Source organism: Rhinolophus hipposideros (assembly GCF_964194185.1).
Source record: "Rhinolophus hipposideros genome assembly, chromosome: 2".
Lineage (NCBI taxonomy): Eukaryota > Metazoa > Chordata > Mammalia > Chiroptera > Rhinolophidae > Rhinolophus > Rhinolophus hipposideros.
The window spans coordinates 447,614-471,619 of record NC_138048.1 but is presented as its reverse complement, the minus strand read 5'-3'; the positions used below and the strand labels follow the sequence as shown (position 1 = coordinate 471,619).

The 24,006-nt window shown below is 51.2% G+C and overlaps 1 protein-coding gene across 10 annotated transcripts in view; it reads left to right on the top strand.

Annotated features, from left to right (window-relative positions):
• Window positions 1–24,006, top strand: part of IQSEC1 (IQ motif and Sec7 domain ArfGEF 1) — a 497,252-nt gene that overhangs the window by 454,780 nt on the left and 18,466 nt on the right. For all 10 annotated transcript variants that reach the window (XM_081066462.1, XM_081066457.1, XM_081066463.1 and 7 more), the window contains 4 exons: window positions 6,960–7,121; window positions 9,665–9,787; window positions 11,172–11,338; window positions 23,819–23,958. In XM_081066462.1, the coding sequence (XP_080922588.1) occupies window positions 6,960–7,121; window positions 9,665–9,787; window positions 11,172–11,338; window positions 23,819–23,958 (592 nt within the window). The remainder of the gene's footprint in view (window positions 1–6,959; window positions 7,122–9,664; window positions 9,788–11,171; window positions 11,339–23,818; window positions 23,959–24,006) is intronic.

Here is a 24,006-nt window from a genome sequence, read left to right as displayed (position 1 = left end):
CTCCTGTGCTCTGCACCTGTGCTTAGGACTCTGCCTCCCCTCTTTCAAGCCCCTACCACGTACTTTCTGGCAAGGGCCCAGGCGATTGTAGTCCAGGCCAGTTTTTGTCCCAGGTGGACCAGGTCAGACCTCTCCCACCTCTGATAGAGTGTCCTCATCCCCAGAGCTGCTCTGCAATGAAACGAGTGAGCACCTTGTCTCTAAGGAGCATGTAATCAGGGCCTCAGCAACCACTTGGTGTGACGGTGTACTGGGACTCCTGCTCAGACTGGAAGCTATTCCCCGGGGGCCTCTGAGGTCCCTTCCAGCCCAGGGCCTGCCGTGGGAGGCAGGCCTCCTCTCCACCCACACCCAGCCCCTGTGGCCCACCGGCTGCCCAGTGTCCCCTGCCTGCTGGAACTGCTGCAGGAGGGAGGCAGAGAGCACGACTGTGAGTCTGAGGGTGCTCTGAGATCTCACCCTTTAACATCCACGGGGTCAGCTGCACTCAGCCTGTGACAGGCAGAGGCTTGGGGTGCGGGGCTTGGCCCGCTCTGGAGAAGCAGCAGAGCTAGGGGGAGACCCCTGATGTGCTACCTGCAACACTGCCCTTGCTCGTAACTTGCTTGTTGTGATGAATGAAGATGACGGCCGTGGGCGGCCTGCAGCATGCGCATGGAAACTGCCAGGCACTGGGCTGAACACTTCCTGTGCGTCGTCTCCTGAAGTCCTCACAGTAATCCTGTGAAGCTGGGCTCTAGGGACCCAGGGCCCTGATAGGTCCAGGCCCCAGCCCAAGGCCACCCAAGCAGAAGTGCTGGCCCCAGGGTTCTGAGGGACCCGAGGCTCTTTGTCATTGCTGCCAGTGCTGACACTTTGAACAACCAGTTCTCTTTGGAGCACATTGAGCTACTAAGGAAATTGGGGTCCCACTCACCTCACCATGAGCCACTCTGGCCTGTGGTCCTCACCACCCTCAGAACTCCAGGGGTCCCTAACCCTCTCCCAGTTTTGGGTGCTGGTGCCAAGTCCCTGAGGGAGGAAGATAGCACCAAGGCAGGCCCTGCAGGGTGTGCCAGCCACACTAGAGGGTCATTCTTACACCTTCCCTCTGGGATACGTGTAAGGAAGACCCCAGCAGCTAGGTTCAGTGTAGGTGCCCAGAATCAGAAAGAACTTTGTGACAATCAGAGCTGGATGAAGTAGGCAGTCTGAGGAGGCAGTGAGCCTGCTGGCCCTGGCCACGTGTGAGCAAATGGAAGGTGGCCGCTTCTCTGCAGGACACTGCAGGGAATTGAGCCTGGGTTACCAAAATGAGGGGCACATCAGGCTTGCCGGGGTTCTACTGCCAAACTTGCTGAGTGCATCCCAGCCCCGGGGCCAGCCTGAGAGTGGTCACCAGGGTGGCTCGGCCCACTGACCTCGGAGGACGCTCAGGCACTGTAGGTATAGTGTAGTTATATATAGTATAGAGACCCTTATTGTCATGCAGGAGACCCTGCTCGCTGCGCCATTTGTCATGCGAGGCGGGGGGCTGGGGGTCTCAGCTCCCACTCCCCACATAAGAACTCAGGACATGGTGAGGCCAAAAAGGAACACCCACGGAGCCATAGATAGGGGAGTCACACCACTATGGTCTCACTGGAGGCTGGAGCCACACGACCTGCAACCTGCCGTCCGCTTCTCTGCCTGCCAACCAACCGACTGACCAACCAGCGCAGCCGCGGCAGTTGTATCAGTGGCTAATTGGCTGACTGGTTACAGCTGACGGCCAATTAGCCACAGCGGACGGCCATCTACTACCCGAGGCAGCACCCCTCCACGTGAGGCCGAGAGCCTGGAAGCTGCTCTCTGGGGCTCTGTCCCCACACTTACATATAGTAGAGCGACCCTTATATATAGTATAGAGACCCTTGTGTTGGTCCTGTGTTGACAGGGCCTTCTCCATTGCAAGTGACAGGAACCCAATCAAACTGTTAAGCAGGGGGACCTTTAGTGGCTCCAGCATCTGAAAAGCTATTGGGCATCTCTTAGCTGCCTTTCCCAGAGCCAGCCCGTCCTTGCCAATCTCCTGACCAGGGCAGGAAGACCAACAGCAGTTCTGGCTCCTGGGCCAACCTCCAGGCAGCCCCACAGGGTGAGAGAGCCTCCTCCTTTGCTGGCACTGCTGGCTTTCTGAACCACTCAGCTGCGGTCAGCAAGATGCAGGGCTCTGACTGGCCGGGCTGGGCTGAGGTCAGCCCACTGAGGCAGGATGTGGAGCTTGAGTTGGGGGTGGAAAGCCGAGGCCGACCAGATGCCCTGCAGGAAGGTCCTGGGCAGTTCCCACTGCTGCTTCTTGTCAGTTGCACGAGCAACTAAAAGGGACAGGAGAAACTTCTTTGACCCTCCAGCCTCCTGCCAGGAAAAGAGCCTGCAAAGCACTCGCCATGCGGTTACCTTAGGTCGTGATCCGGAAGCAGAGGCACGGCCCTGGAGCTGCCCTCACGAGAGCCCCACAAGCCTGGTCTCAGCACTGACCGCTCGCAGCCCAGGGATGGGACGTGCTGTGAGGGAAGCACCGTGGGGTCTGTCACAGCTGAGTCGGAGCCAGCGCTGACTGGAGAAGCCAGCCAGGCTGTTGGCAGGTGGGGGGCGGGGCTGCAGAGTCTCCCGCCAGGCCTGTCCTGCCAGAGCCTTGCAGGGAGGCAGCGCGGCTCCCATGTAGGTGGAGAAACTCATCATCGACACCTGTTGCTGCTGGGCCCTTAGAGGATGGAAGTAAGGAAAACTAGAAAAAAAGCAACTGGCGGAATCCACAGAGAATTGGGGAAAGTGGGCTCCACAGAGTTGGGCAGAATGGGTTTTCAGCAGCAGTGATGGGGTGGGGAGGGTAGAGTGAAATTTTAGGGGCTTCTTGGAGCAAAGGAGTCAGTTAAAAATGCTGGCACTGTTTCTCGTGCCGGACAACCTGGAGCCAAGTTACTGGAACTCGTTTTGTTACCTGGCAGACAAGACTTCTCCGTTGGCCTTGCCTTCTAGCTGGTCCCTTTTCCTGGCTCCCAGGTCGATGCCCCCTCCTGATCGTCCCTCCCTGCCCCTTCCAGCTACAGTCCACGCCTTCTCCAGGTCACTTGTTTAGGTTTGCCTGTGGCCGACCCTTTACTTACAGCCGTATAGCCAGTGTTTTCTGAGGGCTCAGGTGCATTACCTCACGTCATTCTCACAGTAACTGCTGTTACACTGTTGCTGTCCCCGTTACAGGTGTGAGGAAGCTGAGCACAGAAGTCACTTGCTCTAGCTCACCCAGCTAGTAAGTGGAGCCGGAGTTTGGGCCCAAAGCCATGGCCTTGACTCCTATGCTGTGAGCACCTCTGTGTCCTGGGAGTTTTTCTCCCTCCCTTCTGCTCCAGCTGGGATGCATGTTTTCAAGAATGGGGACTTTATTTGGACACAGGTGTGCACAGTATCTGGCCCAGAATAGGGGCTCAGTCCTGTTTGTGGAGTGAATGCAGAAGTGAATCAGGGATGAGGCGCCCAGAACTCTGTCTTGCAGGGGTTGGGAGATGCTGGAAGGTTTTAAAACAGTTCTGGAGACACAGGGTAAGGCGGCCACTCTCCGAGTCGTGTCTGCCCCTACGCCTGTGGGCCAGGCCCTTGCTAGGCCCCTAGGGTACAGAGTCAGATGAGCCCTCTTCACTCCTTAGAGCCCAGTGTCCCAGTCAGAAATGTTCAGAGGCCTGTGGTACCATCATAGAAAGAGAAAGAAAAAGTTGGGGAGGGTCCAGAACCCCACTACTGTGTCTGTGCCATGGGGTGGAACCTGATGCCTTCTGACCCAGTTTCCCTAGCTGGGACGAACCCTCCCTGCATCCGAGCTCTGTCATGCTAACACAGCACAAGTGAATTTCTGTCAAGGCAGCGTCCTTTGTAGGTTGGCCAGGGCTCTGGTCATCAAGTCTCTTGGGGCCAAGATGGGCAGAAACCTCCTTTGGGTGTGGCTTGCTAGGTTCTCAGTGGCAAGGGAAGGCACCGTAGGGGACGGTGCTGCTCCCACAGAAAGTGCCACTCACCTCTTCTGCTCACAGTGCATTGGCCAAAGCACGTCCCATGGCCCCTCACTTCCACGAGGGGAGGCAGGTGGGGGTTGGGCAGTGGGGGGACAGCATTAACAGCTCACCCCTCTGCATCCCTTCCCTCAGTAGGTCACCGTGTGTGATGCTTAATAGGACATATGGGCATGTGTCCTTCAGTCACCGTGGAAGCTCTGTGAAGGAGCAGGCGGATAGACCTAGGACCACCCCCTGGCAGGGCCCCCAGGAGCACACTGGAGGCGGGAGGGCCTTACTGCGCTGCCAGGAGTGGCTGGGGGCCAGCAAGGGCCCTACAGGCAAGTGACTCAGGGCACATGTGCTGCGTGCTGGCTGCGTGCTGTCAGGTCATGCAGAGGCTCCTTTGCCAGCATACCCATCCCGACTCGAGCCCCCCACACACACCCAGGGCCTTACCTGTACTCCGGCCACCACGCCTTTCCTCTCCAGTGCTCGGCGAGTTCCTGGCCACTGGGCAAGGCCCGGTCAGTTCAGATTCCTCTCCTGCATCCTGCTGTGACACCAACCAAGTGGAATCAGTCCTTCCCACGTTTGGTTCAGGCTGAAAGCCATCGGGTTCCTACACGCATCCACCAGCAAATATCATCATCTCTACCCTCAAATTATATTGTAACCAGCTGCATCTCCCCACCTTGTGCCCCACAGCCTGGATACTTGTGGGAGTCACCCAGCGGGGCTCCCAGCTCGGGCCTGGCCTTGCTCCCCAAAGAGTAGCCAGAAGAAGCTCCTCGGACATGGACACCGGGTGCTACCACTGCCCTACTCAGAGCATGCCGGGACTTCTTACCCCACTCAGGAAGACCGGACTCCCCAATGGCCTGGCCCGCCCACTCTGCACTCCTCCCCTCCCCCAGGCCACCCGGGGTCCTCCAGCTGTGCAATCACTTCCCTCCCGAGGGCCTTTGCATTCTCTGTAGCTTCCACCTGGAAATCCGGTGAAGCACTTTGGTCACTGTGTGTCACACACTCAGAGAAGGCTTGTGCTTCACCAGCAGGAGCCCTTCCCCACGTCCTCCAGCCATCACTCAGTCGCTTTGCCCTTCAGACTGGACTGCAGCCTGCCACTTTGCGGGGCATTTATGGCTGGCCCTGCTCCCTGGGGCTGTCCTGAGTGGTGTCTGGCACAGAGGATACACGTGGTACTTAATCCAGGAAGAATCTACATTCCAGGGCCCCTTGCATAGCCTATCCTGCGTGCAGTGTGTTCCACTGTCCCATTGTGCTTGGGGCTTCTTTAGGATGGAAGAGCCCCTCTCCTGGAGTCCATGATGTTGCATGACATTGCATGAAACACTGGCGGGAGTGGTGGCGGCAGAGAAAGTAAAGCAGCCACCCCCTGGGGAAGCAGGGACTGGCTGTGCCTGGAGCTGGTCACCATACCAGGGCCTCAAGGGGCCAGGCAGGCCAGGGGTAGATGGGTAACACAGGGCACCTGACTGGGGGAGGCTCGGCCACATCAGAATACAGGTTCAGGTGTGACCCCTCACCTAGAAGTGAGGGAGGAGAGGCAGGTGTGGGCTGGGGCCCTGTGGGGGCATGGAGATGGTCGATGAGGAAGTGTGACCTCCGCTGGCCAGAGCATCAGTGGCTGAGTGGCTGGAGAAGCCTGGAGTTTGGGCAGTTCTTGGTTAGCAACCCCAGAGTCATGGGGGAGAACGGAGTATGCAGGGGGCCCTGGCAGGGGTGGGGAACAGGGCCACTTTGTCACTACGTCAGTGCCAGGAACCCGCTGTCCTGCAGCTATTCCCAGCCGAGCTCCTGAGAATGAGGTCGGGTGTGTGGTCACTCCAGATAAAAATAACAGGGTCACCTTGCTGCAGGAGGTTCGCTTTGCTTGCATGTGGAATCCCAGTATCTGCAGGACATTGTCAGCTGGGACCTTCTGGGTTGATGGGTGGCTTGACACTAGCCCCCCACCCCCCACACCCCCAGAGGACAGCAGAACGCTGACCTCTGCCTGCTGGATTGGTGGGTGATTCAGTGGCTCCTGGTGAGTACCAGGTCACCCCAAAGGCTCCACAGCAACTCGGGCTCGGGGGCTGTCAGAGGACACCTGCCCTCCGAGGGGCATGATGTGGCCCCCTCATCCCACCCTGTCTCTTTGGAGCATAGCATCTCCCTGGGAGGGCAGCCAAACTCATGTCATAGCACACCACTAGCAGGAGGACAGAGGCCCCAGGGGAGGAAGGGGCCTCCCTGCCCACGGCTCTGGTGCAGCTGCGCGTGCTCGGCCTGTCCCCGAAGCCCTCCTTGGTGGCCAGGCACATGCTGCGCTGCCGTTTCCTGTGATGTGAACTGGGGCTCACCCTAAGAACCCGTCATGGTGCTGCCTGTGTTAACCCAAGCAAAGTCACGGGCTGATGGGCTCGTAACCGGCACAGGAAACAAGAGTGCCAATCACTAGGAGTGTGAGAAGAAAGGAAGTTCGTGTGGAGGGTGCTTAGATAGTGATGCGCAGAGTAAGCGCTCAGCAGGTGTTCGAGACTGTGCTCCATGGCGGGGTGGGCAGGCGGGCGGAGGGCAGGCCAGCGTGTCTGGGCAGGGGGCTCCAGTCTGCCTGAAGTACAGCATGGGATGGCAGCTTCCACTTGGAGGGGAGCAGAGAGCTGCGCTGCAGGGGCTGGCTCTGTGTGGAGCTGGCGTGTGGGGCCGTGCTCCAGCTCCCACGGCCACGCTCCGGTGGCTGGGCCAGTCTTGCCGTTCTTCGTCCAGGGTCTGGGCAGTTCTGGGTTCCCCGTGTGGAAGGCTCAGGGCGGGACAGGACAGGGTGCCTGGAGTCTGGGGTGGGTCAGGGCTGGCTGGGGCACCCTGAGAGCCTGTGGAGGTGGAAAGGAAGCCTGGAGGGACCAGGGCTGCCAGGGCTGAGCCTGTCTCTTGTCCTGCCCCCAGGAAGCCTGAGAAGGGCGTCCAGTACCTCATCGAGCGTGGCTTCGTGCCTGACACACCAGTCGGGGTGGCCCACTTCCTGCTGCAGCGCAAGGGCCTCAGCCGGCAGATGATCGGCGAGTTTCTGGGCAACCGGCAGAAACAGTTCAACCGCGATGTACTGGAGTGAGTTCTGGGCGAGGGTGGGGTGGTGTGCTCACATTCCTGTGACAGATTCCATGACCTGTCTGGCTCACCCTGCTGCAGAACATACACCAAATCTTCCCCTTACCTCCTTCTAGCTCCTGGGTACCCCCACACCATCTTATACATCATAACTGGCCACCATGCATGCACACATCGACCCTTAGGTGCCCCCCATGTGCACCCTTGGCACCACCCCTCCAGTCAAGCCGAGCCACCCAGCACTGGGGGAGGGTAGGAGATTTGGAGGTCAGGGCCTTGATATATGCCCTGCGAGGGAATAGGGGTAGCTGGTCCAGACCCTAGCCCCATACCCACAGCTCTGCCCCTAACTCTCTCGCCTTTCCTGGATGGGAGATCAGGGCAGGGGGCTGAGAGTCCAACCCCCACCTCCTGACCCCACATCCCCAGCCCAGAGAGCTGTGGACCATAACACTCAGCTACTTAGAACCCTGCAGAAAAATGGGTCCCCAGCTCCCTGGGATCTGCTGGCAGTTTTGAGAAGTCCTGTCCAACACATACCCTAAATCTCTCTGTTCCTCCTTCAGACTGCCCTAAGTAGAAAGGCACCTACCTGTGTTTGGACCCTTGTGTTTACAGAGCACTTTGTGTGTCAGGCCCTGTATCCTCCTCATCTTACCCACGCGGGTGGGTGTCAGGGATCGATGACCCCTTTCACAGACGAGGAGCCAAAGCCAGTGGGATAGGGATGGTTTAGCACAGGTCCACCCTCTGCTGATCCCCAGCATGTTAGTGAGGACTTTTCTGACCCAGGCAGCGACGAGCTGATAGGGCTGACCCTGGGCAATAGTCCAGGAGCAGAAATCAAAGCAGAGGAAAGAGCTAGTCATCAGAATGAGAGCCGAGCCATTCGTCTGTGCAGCCAGGCTCGTCAGGGAAAAGGACAAGCGAAGGGCATGCCCCCCGGGGCCGGGCCGTCTGCAGGGAGGAAGGGCCGGCCATGTGTTCTCCTGCTGCCTCTGATGCTTCCCTGGGGGAGGTGGGGGGGCCCTGCCTGTGACCTCTTTGTACCACAGGTCATGGGGAGCACCTGGCCTGGGTGCCCCCCCCCAGGGACTCGCATGTGCACGTATGTACTTAGTCGTACACATAGCACACACATGGACACATGCAGACACACACGGGAGGTGCAGCGAGCCAGGGCTGTGGTGCTGGCTGCTATGTCGCTGGCGTGCTGCTGGCGCCCCTCCTTAGCCAGCCTTGCCCTCTGGGCTGTGTTCTTCCTGCTCAGCGTTTTTGTTTTGGCCTGCTGCGTTGTTAGGGTGGTTAGTGTTGCTCTCCCCCTTTTAAACCGGTGTGAGGAAATGGTTCAGGGGAAAGTAGATTATCTCTTTGGTGAATTGGGCCCAAGACAATGTTGGTCCAGCCTCCCCCTCCCCCACCCCCTCCCCCCAGCCATTTCTAAGCTGTCCTCTGCACCTGCCTCCACACTGGCTTCTGGTCTGTAGGAAATCCGTGCATTGTCCTCCTTGGATCAGAAAATAGTGGCCGCAGGAAGCATGAGAGTGTCCCCGCCCCTGCCCCCTGCACCAGCAACCTACTTGGACGCTGGTCAGCAGATCGTCCCATGTGGCTGCTGCCCTCCTACCTTTCCCCACAAAGGCTGTAGCCCTAAGAGGCCCTGAATGGGAAGGATGGGCGCACCATAGCTTATCCCAAGTCTGTTGCCCCCAGTGGAGGGTGGGCCCTGGAGTGGGACTAGGTCCCCCATGGCCAGGCCTCTGCAGTCCTAACAGGGGTGGCCACAGCTTTGTTACAAACAGATAGACTAGACACCAGCGCCTGCTGCGTGGGTCGCTGGTGCAGACCCCACCTTCTCTGTTCAGGGGTCCTGATCAGAGGACAGAGCAGGTTGTACTCGGGGGCACGGCTGTGATAAGAGTGGAACCAAGCAATGCCTGTTACCAGAGGCCTCCCAAGCTCCACCCTCCAATCCTCTGATTGGCAGACGAGTATGGAAAGGCCCCTCTGAAGTGCCTCTCAAAAATACCTGGCCAAACCCAGCCACCTCTCCCCATACCCTTGGCGTGAGAGGACGGACAGTGTGAAATCGCAGTTTGGCAAGTTAGTGCCCCCATGAGCGTGCTCTTCAGCTCCCTCGCAGGACACTAGAAGAACTGCTACGTGCCTGGTGTAACAGACACGCTTGGAAACTTTTGTTTCTGCACCATGGGTCTTTATCGAGAACAGCCGTATTCTCTGGCTCTGTGTGTCTGTAGAAAATCGCACACATTGGCATAAGCACCAACATTTTCCTGCGGTTTCAGGGGTTCATGGACTCCCCTCAGAAGCATGGGGATCTTTGGCCATAATCTGGAGTGTTTGACGATTGGAGGAAGCCAAGCATAAGGCCATCCCCATGGCCCTCGGGCGGCTCACTGGCCCTCCTGCACCAACCCCTTTTGTGCCCTACCCTCCGCAAGCATGTGTTCACGTCACCTAACGAGAAGGCCCGCAGAGGCTGTGCGGGTGGAGGTCGCTGATGCGCCTTTGTCTCGTTCCAGCTGCGTGGTCGATGAGATGGACTTCTCTGCCATGGAGCTGGACGAAGCCCTGAGGAAGTTCCAGGCGCACATCCGGGTCCAGGGGGAAGCTCAGAAGGTGGAGCGGCTCATTGAGGCCTTCAGGTTGGGGCCAGGGCAGGGCGGGGGCATGGGCATCAGGGAATGAAGGTTCCTGGCTCAAGGGCCGAATGCCTCAATCCCTTACCTACTCAGGGTCAGGTGGCCCTGAGCTTGCCTGGGGTGAGGCGGAGTCCCTCCTGGGTGCCAGGCGCGGTGCTGATTTGTGCTAGAACCAGCGTTTTGAGCCTCTCTTCGTCCAAATCTTCATGGCCTCACCCATTCGTGAGCCCCTCTGTGTCACCATTCATCTGCCACTTCGCAGGGGCAGCCACTCACTCTCAGTAGTCCAGGGCACAAGCTGCAGAGCCAGGTGACCTGGTTCTAACACGCACTCCGCCACTGACCATCTGTGTGCTTATGCTTGTTGCTTAACTTCTCTGTGCCTCACAGCCTTGCCTGCAGAGTAGGGATAACAAGAGCACCTACCCTACACAGGGTGGAGACTTCAGCCGCTTAGGACGTGTGGGCACACTTAGTGTAGTGCCGCACTGAGGAGAGCCTGCCCCCGACATCAGCTCTCGCTGCGGTCTTCATGCCAGGACTTGGGCACACTGGCTGTGTAGGGGCCGCTCTGCACCATGCTGCGTGTGGCAGACACGAATCAGCTGCTGACCCAGTCCTCTGGGCTCAGCACCCGTGGTGGGGCCAAGGAGGAATGAGGACATGGGGAGGACAGCCCCAGAGCCCCAGGAGGGGGCTGTTCGGCCACTTGCTTCCTGCAGGGCTTCTGGGAGCAGGTAGCACTAACAGGGAAGACGGAATTGAAGGCCATGTTGCCTGAGTGCCAGTGGCGGCCCCACCGGGTTCCTCTTGTCTGTCTCTGCCAGTCTCGCACCGCTCCGTAAGGTTCCCTGTGCAGGGGCCTCTTGGAGGTCGGGGCAGGGGGCAGGCGGTGAACACAGGAAGAAGACGACCAGTGAGGCAGAGTGTGTTAGTGAGGCTATTTGTTCAGCTGTCACAGCAGAGGTGCCCCAGCAGCCACAGCTGAAAGGGGATACAGTGCGTCTGCTCTGAGTGGGTGCAGAGGCCAGGCTCCCGTCATCTCATGTCGGCGTCCACTGTCAAGCCCCAGTCCAGACAGGGGAAGACAGTGCAGAGCCACCCCGCCTTTTAAGGTACAGCCTTCCTGGTGTCCAGATCCCATTGGCCAGAACGTAGTCGCGTGGCTGCGCCAGCTCGTAGGGAGGCAGGGCATGCAGTCCTCCCCCTGAGAGCCAGTGCCAGCTGGAGCACAGGTGGTTGGGAACAACTCCAGGGAGAGGTGTGAGTGGTAGTCAGGGAAGCGTCAGCCTGTTCACCAGATGCAGCAGCAGTGAGCAGCCAGGTGGACACACCACCCCGCCCTGCCCAGCTGGCCCTGACCCTCCTCGCTGCCCCCTGCCCCCAGCCAGCGGTACTGCATCTGCAACCCCGGGGTCGTGCGGCAGTTCCGGAACCCGGACACCATCTTCATCCTGGCCTTCGCTGTCATCCTACTCAACACGGACATGTACAGCCCCAACGTCAAGCCCGAGCGCAAAATGAAGCTGGAGGACTTTGTCAAGAACCTCCGAGGTGAGCTGTCGGGGCCCTGGGCTCAGAAGCAGAGCCTCCTGGACACCCTCTGACATGGGCCCCAGCAGGTGTGGGCTGACGGATGCGGCACTCCCTCATGCTGGGCGGACGCAGGGGACAGCAAGGCAGCGAGGCTGCAGCACACACGCACGGGGTCTCGGCAGAGGGCCCCCCACGGATGTGCATGTGCAGCACAAACTACAGGAAAGAGCAAATGCTGTCTTAGGGGTGCACATGGGGGCACTGCCTGGGCCACGCATGCGGGGCCTCGGGATGCGGGGGCTCGCTCCTGAGGAAGTGGTGCTTCCAGCCTGTTAGGGAAGGACACACAGGGCTTTGACAGGTCGCAGTGGAGGGGTCTTACTCATGAGGGGGCAGAGGCCCGAGGGAGCCGCTCGGCGCAGTGCTGGAGGCTCGGCCACACACAGGCCAACCAGGGCCTGCTTCAGAGATGTCCAGGAGCACAGAGTGGAACTGGGCTACTGGGAGCCTTGTTTCTGTTTTGTTATTTAAATACATTTGAAAAAGGAACCTTATATCATCACCATACATGGGAAACTAGTAGCATTTGCTACACATAGGAAGTCACCATAAAAATGAATACAGTGAAAAGAAAGCACCACTGTTGGCTCCAGCCAAAGCTGTTCCTGGCTGGGCCGCAAGGCTGCCCTCTCTTCCTCGTCAGGTGGGCCAATGTTAGACAGCTGCTGATGAGGTGGGCAGCAAAAAGGGAGGCCTTCTCCTGGTGTTAGGTGGGAAGGAATTGAAAAGGGAACGGCCATCTTCTAGGTGGCTCCATGTTAGGAGACGGCATGCCCCTCATGGATCTGGAAGGAAGACGGGTAGGAACCGTGTCCCTCTGCTTGAGAAATGCTAGCTGCCGAGGGCAAAGGTCCCCTTAGAAATTATATATATATATATATATATATATATATATATATATATATATATATATATATGTAGTAATAGTTTTAATTATACAAAACAATGTAAAACAGTTAGACATTTACACCCCTCACACAGTGATAACCCCTCTCCCCCAATCTACTACCCCTCTGACATCGCCTACAGCCATTACATTTCCACTGTCTCTATTCCTTATGCTGTACTCTACTTCTTGTAGGGAAAATATATATATAAACTTGTAGTTGACATTCATTATTGTTCAGCTTCAGTTTCAGGTGTACAGTGCAGTGATCAGGCATCTACATCATCCCTGAGGTGGTCTCCCTAATGAGACAAGTGTCCATCGGATACCCTGCAAAATCTTTACAACATTATTGATTATATTTCCCAAACTGACTTTCGTATCCCTGTGGCAATCTTGTGGTTATGGACTGTGCTTTCTAATCCCCTCACTCTCTCCCTCATCCCCACCCCCTCCCAACTAGCACCCCTCAGTTTTTTTCTCTATGTCTTTGAGACTGTGTCTGATTAGCCTGTTCATTTATCCTATTCTTTAGATTCCGCATATAAGTGGTATCATATGGTATTTATGTTTCTCTGTCTTACTTATTTCACTTAGCATAATGTTCTCTAGGTTCATACATATCGTTGCAAATGCTAAGATTTCATTCTTCTTTATGTCCAAATAATACTCCATTGTATAAATGTACCACAGTTTCTTAATCCAGTCGTCTCCCAATGGGCATTTCAATTGTTTTCATGTCTTGGCTATTGTGAATAGTGCTGCAATAAATATAGGGGTGCAAAAATTTTTTCGAATTAGTGTTTTGGATTTCATTGGATAGATACCTAGGAGTGGAATTGCTAGATCGTAAGGTAATTCCATACTGTTTTCCACAGTGGCTGCACCAATCTGCAATCCCACCAACAGTGCACAAGCGTTCCCTTTTCTCCACATCCGCGCCAGCACTTGTTGTTTGTTGATTTATTGATAATAGCCATTCTGACTGGGGTGAGGGGGTATCTCATTGTGGTTTTTATTTGCATTTCTCTAATGATTAGTGAGGTTGAGCATTTTTTCACAAGTCTGTTGGCCATCTGTATGTCCTCTTTAGAGAAATGTCTCTTCATGTCCTCTGCCCATTTTTCAATTGGGTTTGTTTTTTTAGTGTTGAGTTGAATGAGTTTTTTGTAAATTTTGGATATTAACTCCTTATCAGATGTATCATTGAAAAATATCTTCTCCTATACAATAGGATGCCTTTTTGTTTTATTGATTTATTTTCTGTGAAAAAGCTTTTTAGTTTGATATAATCCCATATGTTTATTTTTTCTCTTCCCTTGCCCGAGGGGATATATCAGTAAAAATATTACTAAGGATAATGTCTGCAAACTTTCTTCCCTATGTTTTCTTCTAGGAGTTTTATGGTTTCAGATCTTATATTTAAGTCTTTAATCCATTTTGAATTTATTTTCGTTTATGGCGTAAGGAGGTGGTCCAGCTTCATTTTTTTGCATGTGTCTGTCCAGTTTCCCAGCACCATTTATTGAATAAACTGTCTTTACCCCAGTGTAAATTCTTGCCTCCTTTGTCATAGATTAAATGACCATATAGGCATGGATTTATTTCTAGGCTCTGAATTCTGTTCCATTGATCTATGTGTCTGTTTTTATGCCAGTACCATGCTGTTTTGATTACTGTAGCCTTTTAATATATTTGATGTCAGGTATTGTGATACCTCCCACTTTGTTCTTATTTCTCAAGATTGCCAAGGCTATCTGGGGTCTTTTATGGTTCCGTTTCAATTTTAGGATTATATGCCCTATTTCTGTGAAAAACGTCGTTGGTAGTTTGATAGGAATTGCGTCGAATCTGTATATTGCCTCAGACAGTGTGGACATTTTATTGATATTAATTCTTCCTATCCATGAGCATGGTATGTGTTTCCATCTATTTGTATTTTCTTTCATTTCTCTCTTCAGTGTCTTATAATTTTCTGAGTACAGGTCTTTTATTTCTTTGGTTAAATTTATTCCTGAGTATTTTATAGTCTTTGAAGCAATTGTAAATGGGACTATTTTCTTTTTTCTTTTTAATTTTTTTTTTTGGAAAGATTTTATTAGGGAAGGGGACCAGGACTTTATTGGGGTACAGTGTGTACTTCCAGGACTTTTTTTCCAAGTCAAGTTGTTGTTCTTTCAATCTTAGTTGTGGAGGGCACAGCTCAGCTCCAGGTCCAGTTGCTGTTGCTAGTTACAGGGGGCGCTGCCCACCATCCCTTGCGGGACTCAAGGAATCGAACTGGCAACCTTGTGGTTGAGAGCTTGCGTTCCAACCAACTGAGCCATCTGGGAGGCAGCTCAGCTCAAGGTGCCGTGTTCAATCTTAGTTGCAGGGGGTCAAGCCCACCATCCCCTGCAGGATTCGGAGGAGTGGAACCAGCAACCTTGTGGTTGAGAAACCACTGGCCCATGTGGGAATCGAACCGGCAGCCTTCAGAGTTAGGAGCACGGAGCTCCAACTGCCTGAGCCACTGGGCCGGCCCGGGACTATTTTCTTAATTTCTCCTTCTGATATTTTATTATTGGTATATACAGATGCAACTGATTTCTGAATATTAATTTTGTATCCTGCTACTTTACTAAATTTATCAGTTCTAATAGTTTTTTGGTGGAGTCTTTGGGGTTCTCTATATATAATATCATATTATCTACATATAGTGACAATTTTACTTCTTCCTTACCAATTTGAATGCCTTTTATTTCTTTTTCTTGTCTGATGGCTGTGGCTAGACCTTCCAGAACAATGTTGAATAGAACTGGAGAAAGTGGGCAACCTTGCCTTGTTCCTGATCTTAAGGGGACTGGTTTCAGCTTTTCCCAGTTGAGTATGATGTTAGCTATGGGTTTATCACATATGGGCTTTATTATGTTGAGATGTGGTCCCTCTATTCCCACTGTCTTGAGTTTTCATCATAAATGGCTGCTGGATTTTGTCAAATGCTTTTCTGCATCTATTGATATGATCATATGACTTTTATTTTTCATTTTGTGAAAAGTAAATGGTGTATGACATTAATTGATTTGTGGCTGTTGAACCAACCTTGCATGCCAGGAATAAATCCCACTTGATCATGGTGTATGATCTTTTTAATGTATTTCTGAATTCCGTTTGCTAATATTTTGTTGAGGATTTTTGCATCTATATTTATTTCCTAATATTGGCCTGTAGTTTTCTTTTTTCATAATGTCTCTGTCTGATTTGGGGATCAGGGTGATAGTGGCCTCATAAAAAATGTTTAGGAGCCTTCCCTCCTTCTGGATTTTTTGGAATAGTTTGAGGCGAATAGATGATAATTTTTTTTTTGAATGTTTTGTAAAATTCACCTGTAAAGCATCTGGTCTAGGACTTTTTTTTGTTGGTAGCTTGTTGATTACTGATTCAATTTCCCTGGTGGTAATCAGTCTATTAAGGTTTGCCATTTCTTCTTGAGTTAGCCTTGGAAGGTTGTATGCCTCTAGAAAATTATCTATTTCTTCCACATTGTCTAATTTGTTGGTGTATAGTAATATAGTTGCTATAGTAATATAGTTGCTCATAGTAATTTCTTTAAATTTTTTGTATTTCTGTTGTGTCTGTTGTACTACTTTTTCATTTCCGATTTTATTAATTTGGGTCCCCTCTCTCTTTTTTTTGATGAGTCTGGCTGAAGGATTGCTGATTTTGTTTATCTTCTTGAAAAACCATCTCTTGGTTTCATTGATCTTTTGTATTGCTTTTTTGGTCTTTATTTCATTTATTTCCACTCTGATCTTTATTATTTCCTTCCTTACTCCCTTTGGGCTTATTTTGTGGTTCTTTTTCCAGATCCCTTAAGTGTAAGGATAAACTGTTGATTTGTGATTTTTCTTGTTTCTTTAGGTAGGCTTGCATTGCTATGAGTCCTGTTAGGACTGTTTTCACTGCATCCCATAGATTTTTGGGTCGTGTTTTCATTTTAGTTTATCTCGAGATATCTTTTGATTTCTTCCTTGATCTCATGGTTGACCGATTCATTATTTAGTAACATGTTATTCAGCCTCCATGTATCTCTGTGTCTTCCGGGGGTTTTTTTTGTAATCGATTTCTAATTTCATAGCACTGTGGTCAGAGAAGACACTAGATATGATTTCAGTTTTCTTAAATTTATTTATTTATTTATTTATTTTTAAAGTATTATCTTTTTTTGTTTTTGTTTTTTTTTAAAGGTTTTATTGGGGAACAGTGTGTACTTCCAGGACTTTTTTCCAAGTCAAGTTGTTGTCCTTTCATTCTTAGTTGTGGAAGGTGCAGCTTAGCAGCTCAGCTCCAGGTCCAGTTGCGGTTGTGGTTGGTAGTTGCAGGGGCGCAGCCGACCATCCCTTGAGGGACTCAAGGTATCGAACTGGCAACCTTGTGGTTGAGAGCCCACTGGCCCATGTGGGAATCGAACCAGCAGCCTTCGGAGTTAGGAACACGGAGCTTCAACCGCCTGAGCCACTGGGCCGGCCCCAGTCTTAAATTTATTGAGACTCGTTTTGTGGCCTAACATGTGACCACATGTTGGAAAATATCTTGGAAAATGATCCATGTGCACTTGAGAAGAATGTGTATTCTGCAGCTTTGGGGTGAAATGCTCTAAAAATATCAATTAAATCCAACTGGTCCAATGTGTCATTTAAGGCCACTGTTTCCATATTGATTTTCCATCTGTAGGGCTTGCCCCTTGTTTTATATATTTAGGTGCTCCTATGTTGGGTGCATAGATGTTTACTAGTGTTGTGTCCTCTTGTTGGATCGATCCTGTTATTATTATATAGTGCCCATCTTTGTCTTTTAACATATTCTTCATTTTAAAGTCTATTTTGCCAGATATAAGTATTGCAACTCCAGCTTTTTTCTCATTTCCATTTGCATGAAATATCTTACTCCAACCCTTCACTTTCAGCCTGTGTGTGTCTTTTGATCTGAGGTGAGCTCTTGTATACAGCATATACTATGTTTTCTTATCCACTCAGCCACCCTATGTCTTTCAATTGGAGCATTTAATCCATTTACATTTAAAGTGATTATTGATAGGTACATAGTTACTGCCATTTTGTTATTTGTATTTCTGGTCTTCATTTGTCAGATTGTTTTCATCTTCTGTTTACAGAGGCCCTTTTAACATTTCCTGCATTGCTGGCTTGGTGGTAATGAATTTCTTTAGCTTATTCTTTTCCGAGAAGCTCTTTCTCTCTGCTTCCATTTTAAATGATAGCCTTGCTGGCTAAAGCAATCTAGGTGTTAGTTTTCCATCACTTTGAGTACCTCCTGCCACTCCCTCCTGGCCTTCAATGTTTCTGTAGAAAAGTCATTGATAGTCTTATAGGAGTTCCCTTGTATGTAACCCGCTGTCTTTCTCTTGCTGCTTTTAGGATTCTCTCTTTGTCTTTAACCTTTGCCATTTTAACTATAATGTGTCTTGGTGTGGACCTGTTTGGGTTTATCCTGGTTGGAACTCTCTGCACTTCCTGGGTTTGTATGTCGGTTTCCTTCACCAGGTTAGGGAAGTTTTCAGACATTATTACTTCAAATATGTTCTCGATCCCTTGGTTCCTCTCTTCGCCTTCTGGTGTTCCTATGATGTGCATGTTGTTGCGCTTGATGTTATCCCAGAGGACTCTTAAACCATCTTCATTGTTTTTTATTCTTTTTTCTTTCTGTTGTTCTGTTTGGGTGATCTCTGCTAACTTGTCTTCTAAGTCGCTGATTTGATCCTCTGCTTCATCTAACCTGCTGGTAATTCCTTCAAGTGTGTTCTTTATTTCAGTTATTGTATTCTTTAGTTCTAACTGGTTGTTCATTATGAGTTCTCTATCCTTCTTTATGTCGTCACTAAGTTCCCTAAACATTCTTATCACCAGTGTTCTGAACTCTGTCTCTGACAGGTTGGTTACCTCGCCTTCATTTGGTTCCAGTTGTGGAGGTTTCTTCTGTTCTTTTATTTGGGACATGTTTCTTTGTTTCCCCATTCTGGCTGGCTCTCTGTGTTTGCTTCAGTTTGTTAGGTAGATCCCCTAGGTCTCTCAGTTTTTGCAGGGTGGGCTTATGTAGTGTGTGTCCTTTGTATTTGACTTGCACAGTCTCCCTATTCTCCTGTGCGTGTGCTCCTTGTGTTGTTCGTATTCTACTGTTAAGGTTGAGCTTTAATTGCTTTTGGCTTGTCAGTAGGTGGGATTGACTCCCTGGCTGCCCAACTGTGAGAATTGGCTCGGCCCACAGTGGATGAGCTGTTGTGTGAGGGTTGACCCCTCAGAGGAGGATTGGCCCCTGTGGGCTCTTGTGCCTGTAGAGAATTCCCTTTGGGTGTGTCACTTAGGTCAAACCCAGTAATCCTCTGGTGGTCTGGAGTTGGTCTCTGGGTGAGTTGTATCTTGTGTCTCTTGGTCTGGCCCTGGTGTAGGGCAATTTCAGAGCAAAACAAATCACCAAACATAACAACAACAAAGAAAAATCCAGATACACTCACATGTAAAAACAACTGATAGGCAACACTCAACACAGGCAAAAATATTAAAAATACTAAAAACAAATCAATACAGAAAAATGGAAAGAGGAAGGGAAAGTAGAGCAAGGAAAAGAAAAAAGAAGAGAGAGAGAAAGGGGGAAATATATATATATATATGTTAAAAATGATAGTAATACTAATAAAAAAAAAAAAAAGCGCGACGCCAGTCTTGGCTTGAGCCGACCAAGCTATCTCCAGGTCGTTGTCTGCTGTACAAAGACTCCTCTGCGTCTTGTGGTGGCAGAGCTAGAGGAGTGGGGCCATGGGTGTGGTAGGTACTTTTTACAGTCAGTGCAGTTTCTGCCCTCGCCTGCACAAAGGCGCACTGAGAGCACCACAGCCAGCCACTGGGAGGTGGGCTTATTCCCTGTGCCCAGGTCTCCTGGGTCTTAGGGCACTTCTTCTGTCTGGGGATGTGGAGGACATGAGATTTCTGAGCTGCTGAAAGCCCAGAGCTGCCTCTGCCTCCTGCTATTGGCCCCTGGGTATGTCTTAGCAGCTGTAATTGCCCTATGCAGGCAGTCCAGAAAAGGTGGGGGCTGGGGAGGGAGGAGTCTTCTGTCTCCAGGCTGACTTCTTCCCTAGGTCACAGCTGCAAATGGGTTTTTCCCAGATCCTGAGTGCTAAGGCTCCGTTATGACTTCAAATAATCTGACACTACTCCTCAGATCAGGGAGCAGCTTGAGACTCTGGAAGGGTGGGGTGGGAGAGCTGTGGGAGAGTGCCGGGAGGGGCCCAGGCGGGAGAGGTCAGCTGTGGGATGCAGGGAAAGAGCCTACTGCCTGGCTTTTGTATTCTCTGGTCTGCATCCTGGGGCCCCCACAGCTCCACAGAGCTCCCTTCCCTCTTCCCCTGCTCGCCCAGTTTGCCCACTTTCAAGTAATCTTCGTGCGAGTCTCTCAGCTGTTCTGTGTGATGAGCAGAGAGTCCTTTGATGGGTTATAGGTGTTCAATGTGTGGTAAGTTCCGGAGGAGAACTCAACAAGCCCACCTTGCTGCCGCCATTCCTATGACCAGCGACTGTCAGAAATGGTATATTTTTATAAAAAGGAAAAAAGCTGGTCTAAATCAAGTCCAAATGTGAGCTCCTTGAGCCATTTAAATTTTCTGCTTTTCTCTTTATTTCTGTAAAACTGCTGCTCTGTCATCCCCTCTCTTGGGGCAGGACAGCTCTCCTGTGGGGGTTCTCCGTGTCCTCCCCGGGATGTGAACCATCCTAGTGCCCTCCCACCCAGGGTGGGCACCACCATGATAGCCCGGCTGCTGGTCCTGTGGGCAGTGACAAGGGAGTCAGAAATGATTAGCCCAGAGGACAGAAAGCTCAGGGAAGGACATGGCAGCTGAGTCACATATTTGCCAACTGGCCCCCCTCGTGTCAGTGGCTCTGTGGTTTGTATCCATCTTTGCACCCAGCTATCCCAGCAGTCTGGGGACAGGGTGGCATTATCAGTCCACTTCCCAGAGCAGACGCTGAGCACCCCAAAACCAGGAGAGCAAGCTGCTGTTCCCACCATACCCCCTCTTTTCAAGCCAGAGACTTGGGGGTGTTCTGCCCCATCTTCCTTGTGCTTCAGAAGGGGTAGCCAAGGTTCAGAGAAGGAAGGGACTTGCCCAAGGTCACACAGCAAATGAGTGTCAGAGAAGGCAGCACCCTGATTCCTGAAAGCCAGGCTGGCACTCTGTCTGAGCACACGTCTGGCTTGTTATTTTTAGACGTCCCCCCAGACACACATATACACACACACACTGGACACAGATTTTCTCTGGAATCGCTCCCTCCAGTCTCCCCAGTTGGTCCAGCAGCAGGACAGATGAAGGAGGAATAGCTCACCAGCTCAGAAGCCAGATGAGCAAGCAGCATTTTACTTTTATTGCTATTTGTTTTAAAAGTTTTTAATTTATTTTTTGAATGGATATTATCTTTACATAGTTCAAAAGCCAGAAAGTAATACTACCCAGTAATCACACTCCTCGATATTTACCCAAACGAGCTGAAAACTTACGTCCACACAAAATCCTGTGCACAGATGTTTACAGCAGCTTTATTCATCATTGCCAAAACTGGGAAGCAACCAGGATGTCCTTCAGTAGGTGATGGATAAATAAACTGGTCCATCCAGGCAATGGGATATCATTCAGCAGTAAAAATAAATGAGCTACCAAGCCATGAAAAGACATGGAGGAACCTTACATGCATATTTTAAGTGAACGAAGCCAATCCGAAAAAGCTACGTACTGTATGATCCCAACCATATGATATTCTGGAAAAGGCAAAACTATGGAGACAGTGAAAAGGTCAGTGGTTGCCAGGCGTTGGGGGTGGGAGGACGGGAAGTGATGAGCAGGTAGAGCACAGAGGAGTTTTGGGGCAGTGAAGACAGCCTTTATGATACTACAGTGACGAATGCATGTCATTATACATTTGTCGTAGGAAGTACAACACTAAGAGTGAGTGTGGGGCAAGCTGGACTTGGCGACTATGACATGTCGGTGTGAGCTGTAACAAACGCACCAGCCGGTGAGAGAGCTTGATAGTGGGAGAGGCTAGCGGGAAAGCAGAGGCCATACGGGGAATCTCTGTACTGTGTCCTGTTTCTCTGTGAACTTAAAACTATTCTAAAAGTGAAGTCTATTTCAAAAACCCCAGAAGGTATAAACTGTCCATGGTAGAGACCCCCTACTCCCGCCATCTGCCAGGCCTTACCATCTCTCCCTAGAGGCCATCAGGTTTTAGTTCCTGACATCCCTCCTAAAATTCCTTTGCTCAAGCAAGTACAAATGTGCATGGTTGGTTTTACCCTCTTCTGTTTTGTACTTTTCTATTTTTCATGGAATAAATCCAAGAGATCCCAGACAAGAAAAATTTAAAGGAGTTCATCACCACCATACTAGTATTACTAGAAATGTTAAAGGGACTTCTTTAAGAAGAAGAAGAAAAAAAAAAGATAAAAAATATGAATAATAAAATGGCAATAACTGCTTACCTATCAATAATCACTTTCAATGTAAATGGACTAAATGCTCCAATCAAAAGACATAGGGTGGCTGAGTGGATAAGAAAACAAGACCCTTGTATATGCTGCCTACAAGAGACTCGCTTCAGATCAAAAGACACACACAGACAGAAAGTAAAGGCATGGAAAAAGCAAAAAGGTGTATGCAGCCCTATGTTCAAAGCAGCATTATTTACAATGGCCAAGTTATGGAAGCAACCTAAGTGCCCAAGATGACTGGAGATAGAAGATGTGGTGCATTTATATTATGGAATATTACTCAGCCATAAAAAAGAGTGAAATCATGCTACAACGTGGATGGCCTTTAGAGGGTAGTATGCTGAGTAAAATAAGTCCGACAGAGAAAAAGAAATATCATATGATCTCACGTACATGTGGAATCTGAAAAACAAAATAAAACAGAAACAAACTCATAGATACAGAGAACAAACTGGGTTGGTGAAAAAGGTGAAGGGATTAAGAAGTACAAATTGTAGGCTGGCCCCGTGGCTCAGGTGGTTGGAGCTCTATGTTCTGAACTCCGAAGGCAGCCGGTTCGATTACCACATGGGCCAGTGGGTCTCAACCACAAGGTTGCCAGTTCGACTCCCCCAAGGGATGGTGGGCTGCGCCCCCTGCAACTAACGACCGCAACTGGACCTGGAGCTGAGCTGCGCTCTCCACAACTAAGACTGAAAGGACAACAACTTGACTTGGAATAAAATCCTGGAAGTACACACTGTTCCCCAATAAAGTCCTGTTCCCCTTGCCCAAATTAAAAAACAAAAAAAGTACAAATTGCCAGTTATAAAAATAGTCACCGGGATGTGAAGTACAGCATAGGGAATATAGGCACTAGACTAATCACCTCATAAGTTATATAAACATCTAACCACTGTGCTGTACACCTGAAACTGATAGAAACTAACATAATAGTGTGTGTCAGCTATAACTGACAAAGAAAAATCTTTTTAAAGAAACCCAGTGCAGTGTGTCCACGGTGGCCCTCTGGCCGTCGGCCTTGTTCCTGGCGGGCGCTCAGTACTGCACGTGCCAGTGTGCAGCCACCGGTGGGTTAGGCCCCTGTGAAGGGTAAATGGTGGGTTCTGATTTTCTCCTGTTTGGAAGTAACTGCTGCAGTAAACAACCTTGTTTGTGCGTGTCCCATGGGATAAATGGCCCAGCATGGGGTCAGTCCATTTCACCATCCCACCAGTGGTTTGTGGGCAGCTCCCGCCCCATGGCCTCACTGACAGGCCATGTTGTCAAATGTCTGTGGTCTGAGGGTGGAAGTGAGTTTGTGTTTCTTTTGTGAGTAGGGCCACGGTGCTTTTCTCACAGGAGTTTTCAGGGTAGGGTATCAGGAAGGGTATGCACTTGTCAGCGCAACCTGGGTTCAAGTCCTGGCCCTGGCCTCACCCACGCGATGTGAGACAGCAGCTGGCAAAACTGCTAGACACTGAGCTCTCACTCTGGAGCATGCCACGCGCTGCCCACACGTCCTCACAGGGCCCTGTGAGGTCTCTCGTGCTCTGACTGGCCTGTTTCTGATGCCCAGCTCGGAAAGACTGAGTCGCAAGGCTAACAAGGGCCGGCGTGAGGACCTGGGCCCAGGCCAGTTGGAAGCTGCACTCACAAAGCCTATCTACATAGCTTCCCCCAGTTCCAACCCGAACTCCTTCCCCAGGCCTCAGCTTTCCCATCTGGGGAATGGGGACAGTTATGCCGCCCCATGGGGCTGCAGTCAGGATCAGCAGTGTAATATTTGTGAAGCCCTCTGAGCAGCCCCCAGCCGGTCCAGGTGGCTGTGCTGGCCTTGTCCCTGGTGGAAGGGTTCTGAGGGTGCGCAGCAGCCGTGGGGCAAGAGATCTGTGGTTCTGCGGGGACTGGTGACAGGGATGGTGTTCTGGTTTGGTTTAGAAGCTGGTCCATCAGGCTGAGCTTCGGGCCCAGGGCTGAGTGGGCCGCGCAGGTCCCAGCTCAGCCTGATGCCCGGCCGCTGCCTCCTCCAGGTGTGGATGACGGGGAGGACATTCCCCGGGAGACGCTGATCGGGATCTATGAGCGTATCCGCAAGCGAGAGCTGAAGACCAGCGAGGACCACGTGTCGCAGGTGCAGAAGGTGGAGAAGCTCATCGTGGGGAAGAAGCCGGTGCGTGGGCTTGTGTCCCGGGGGGCCCTGGGGTGCTTGCCGCCCACG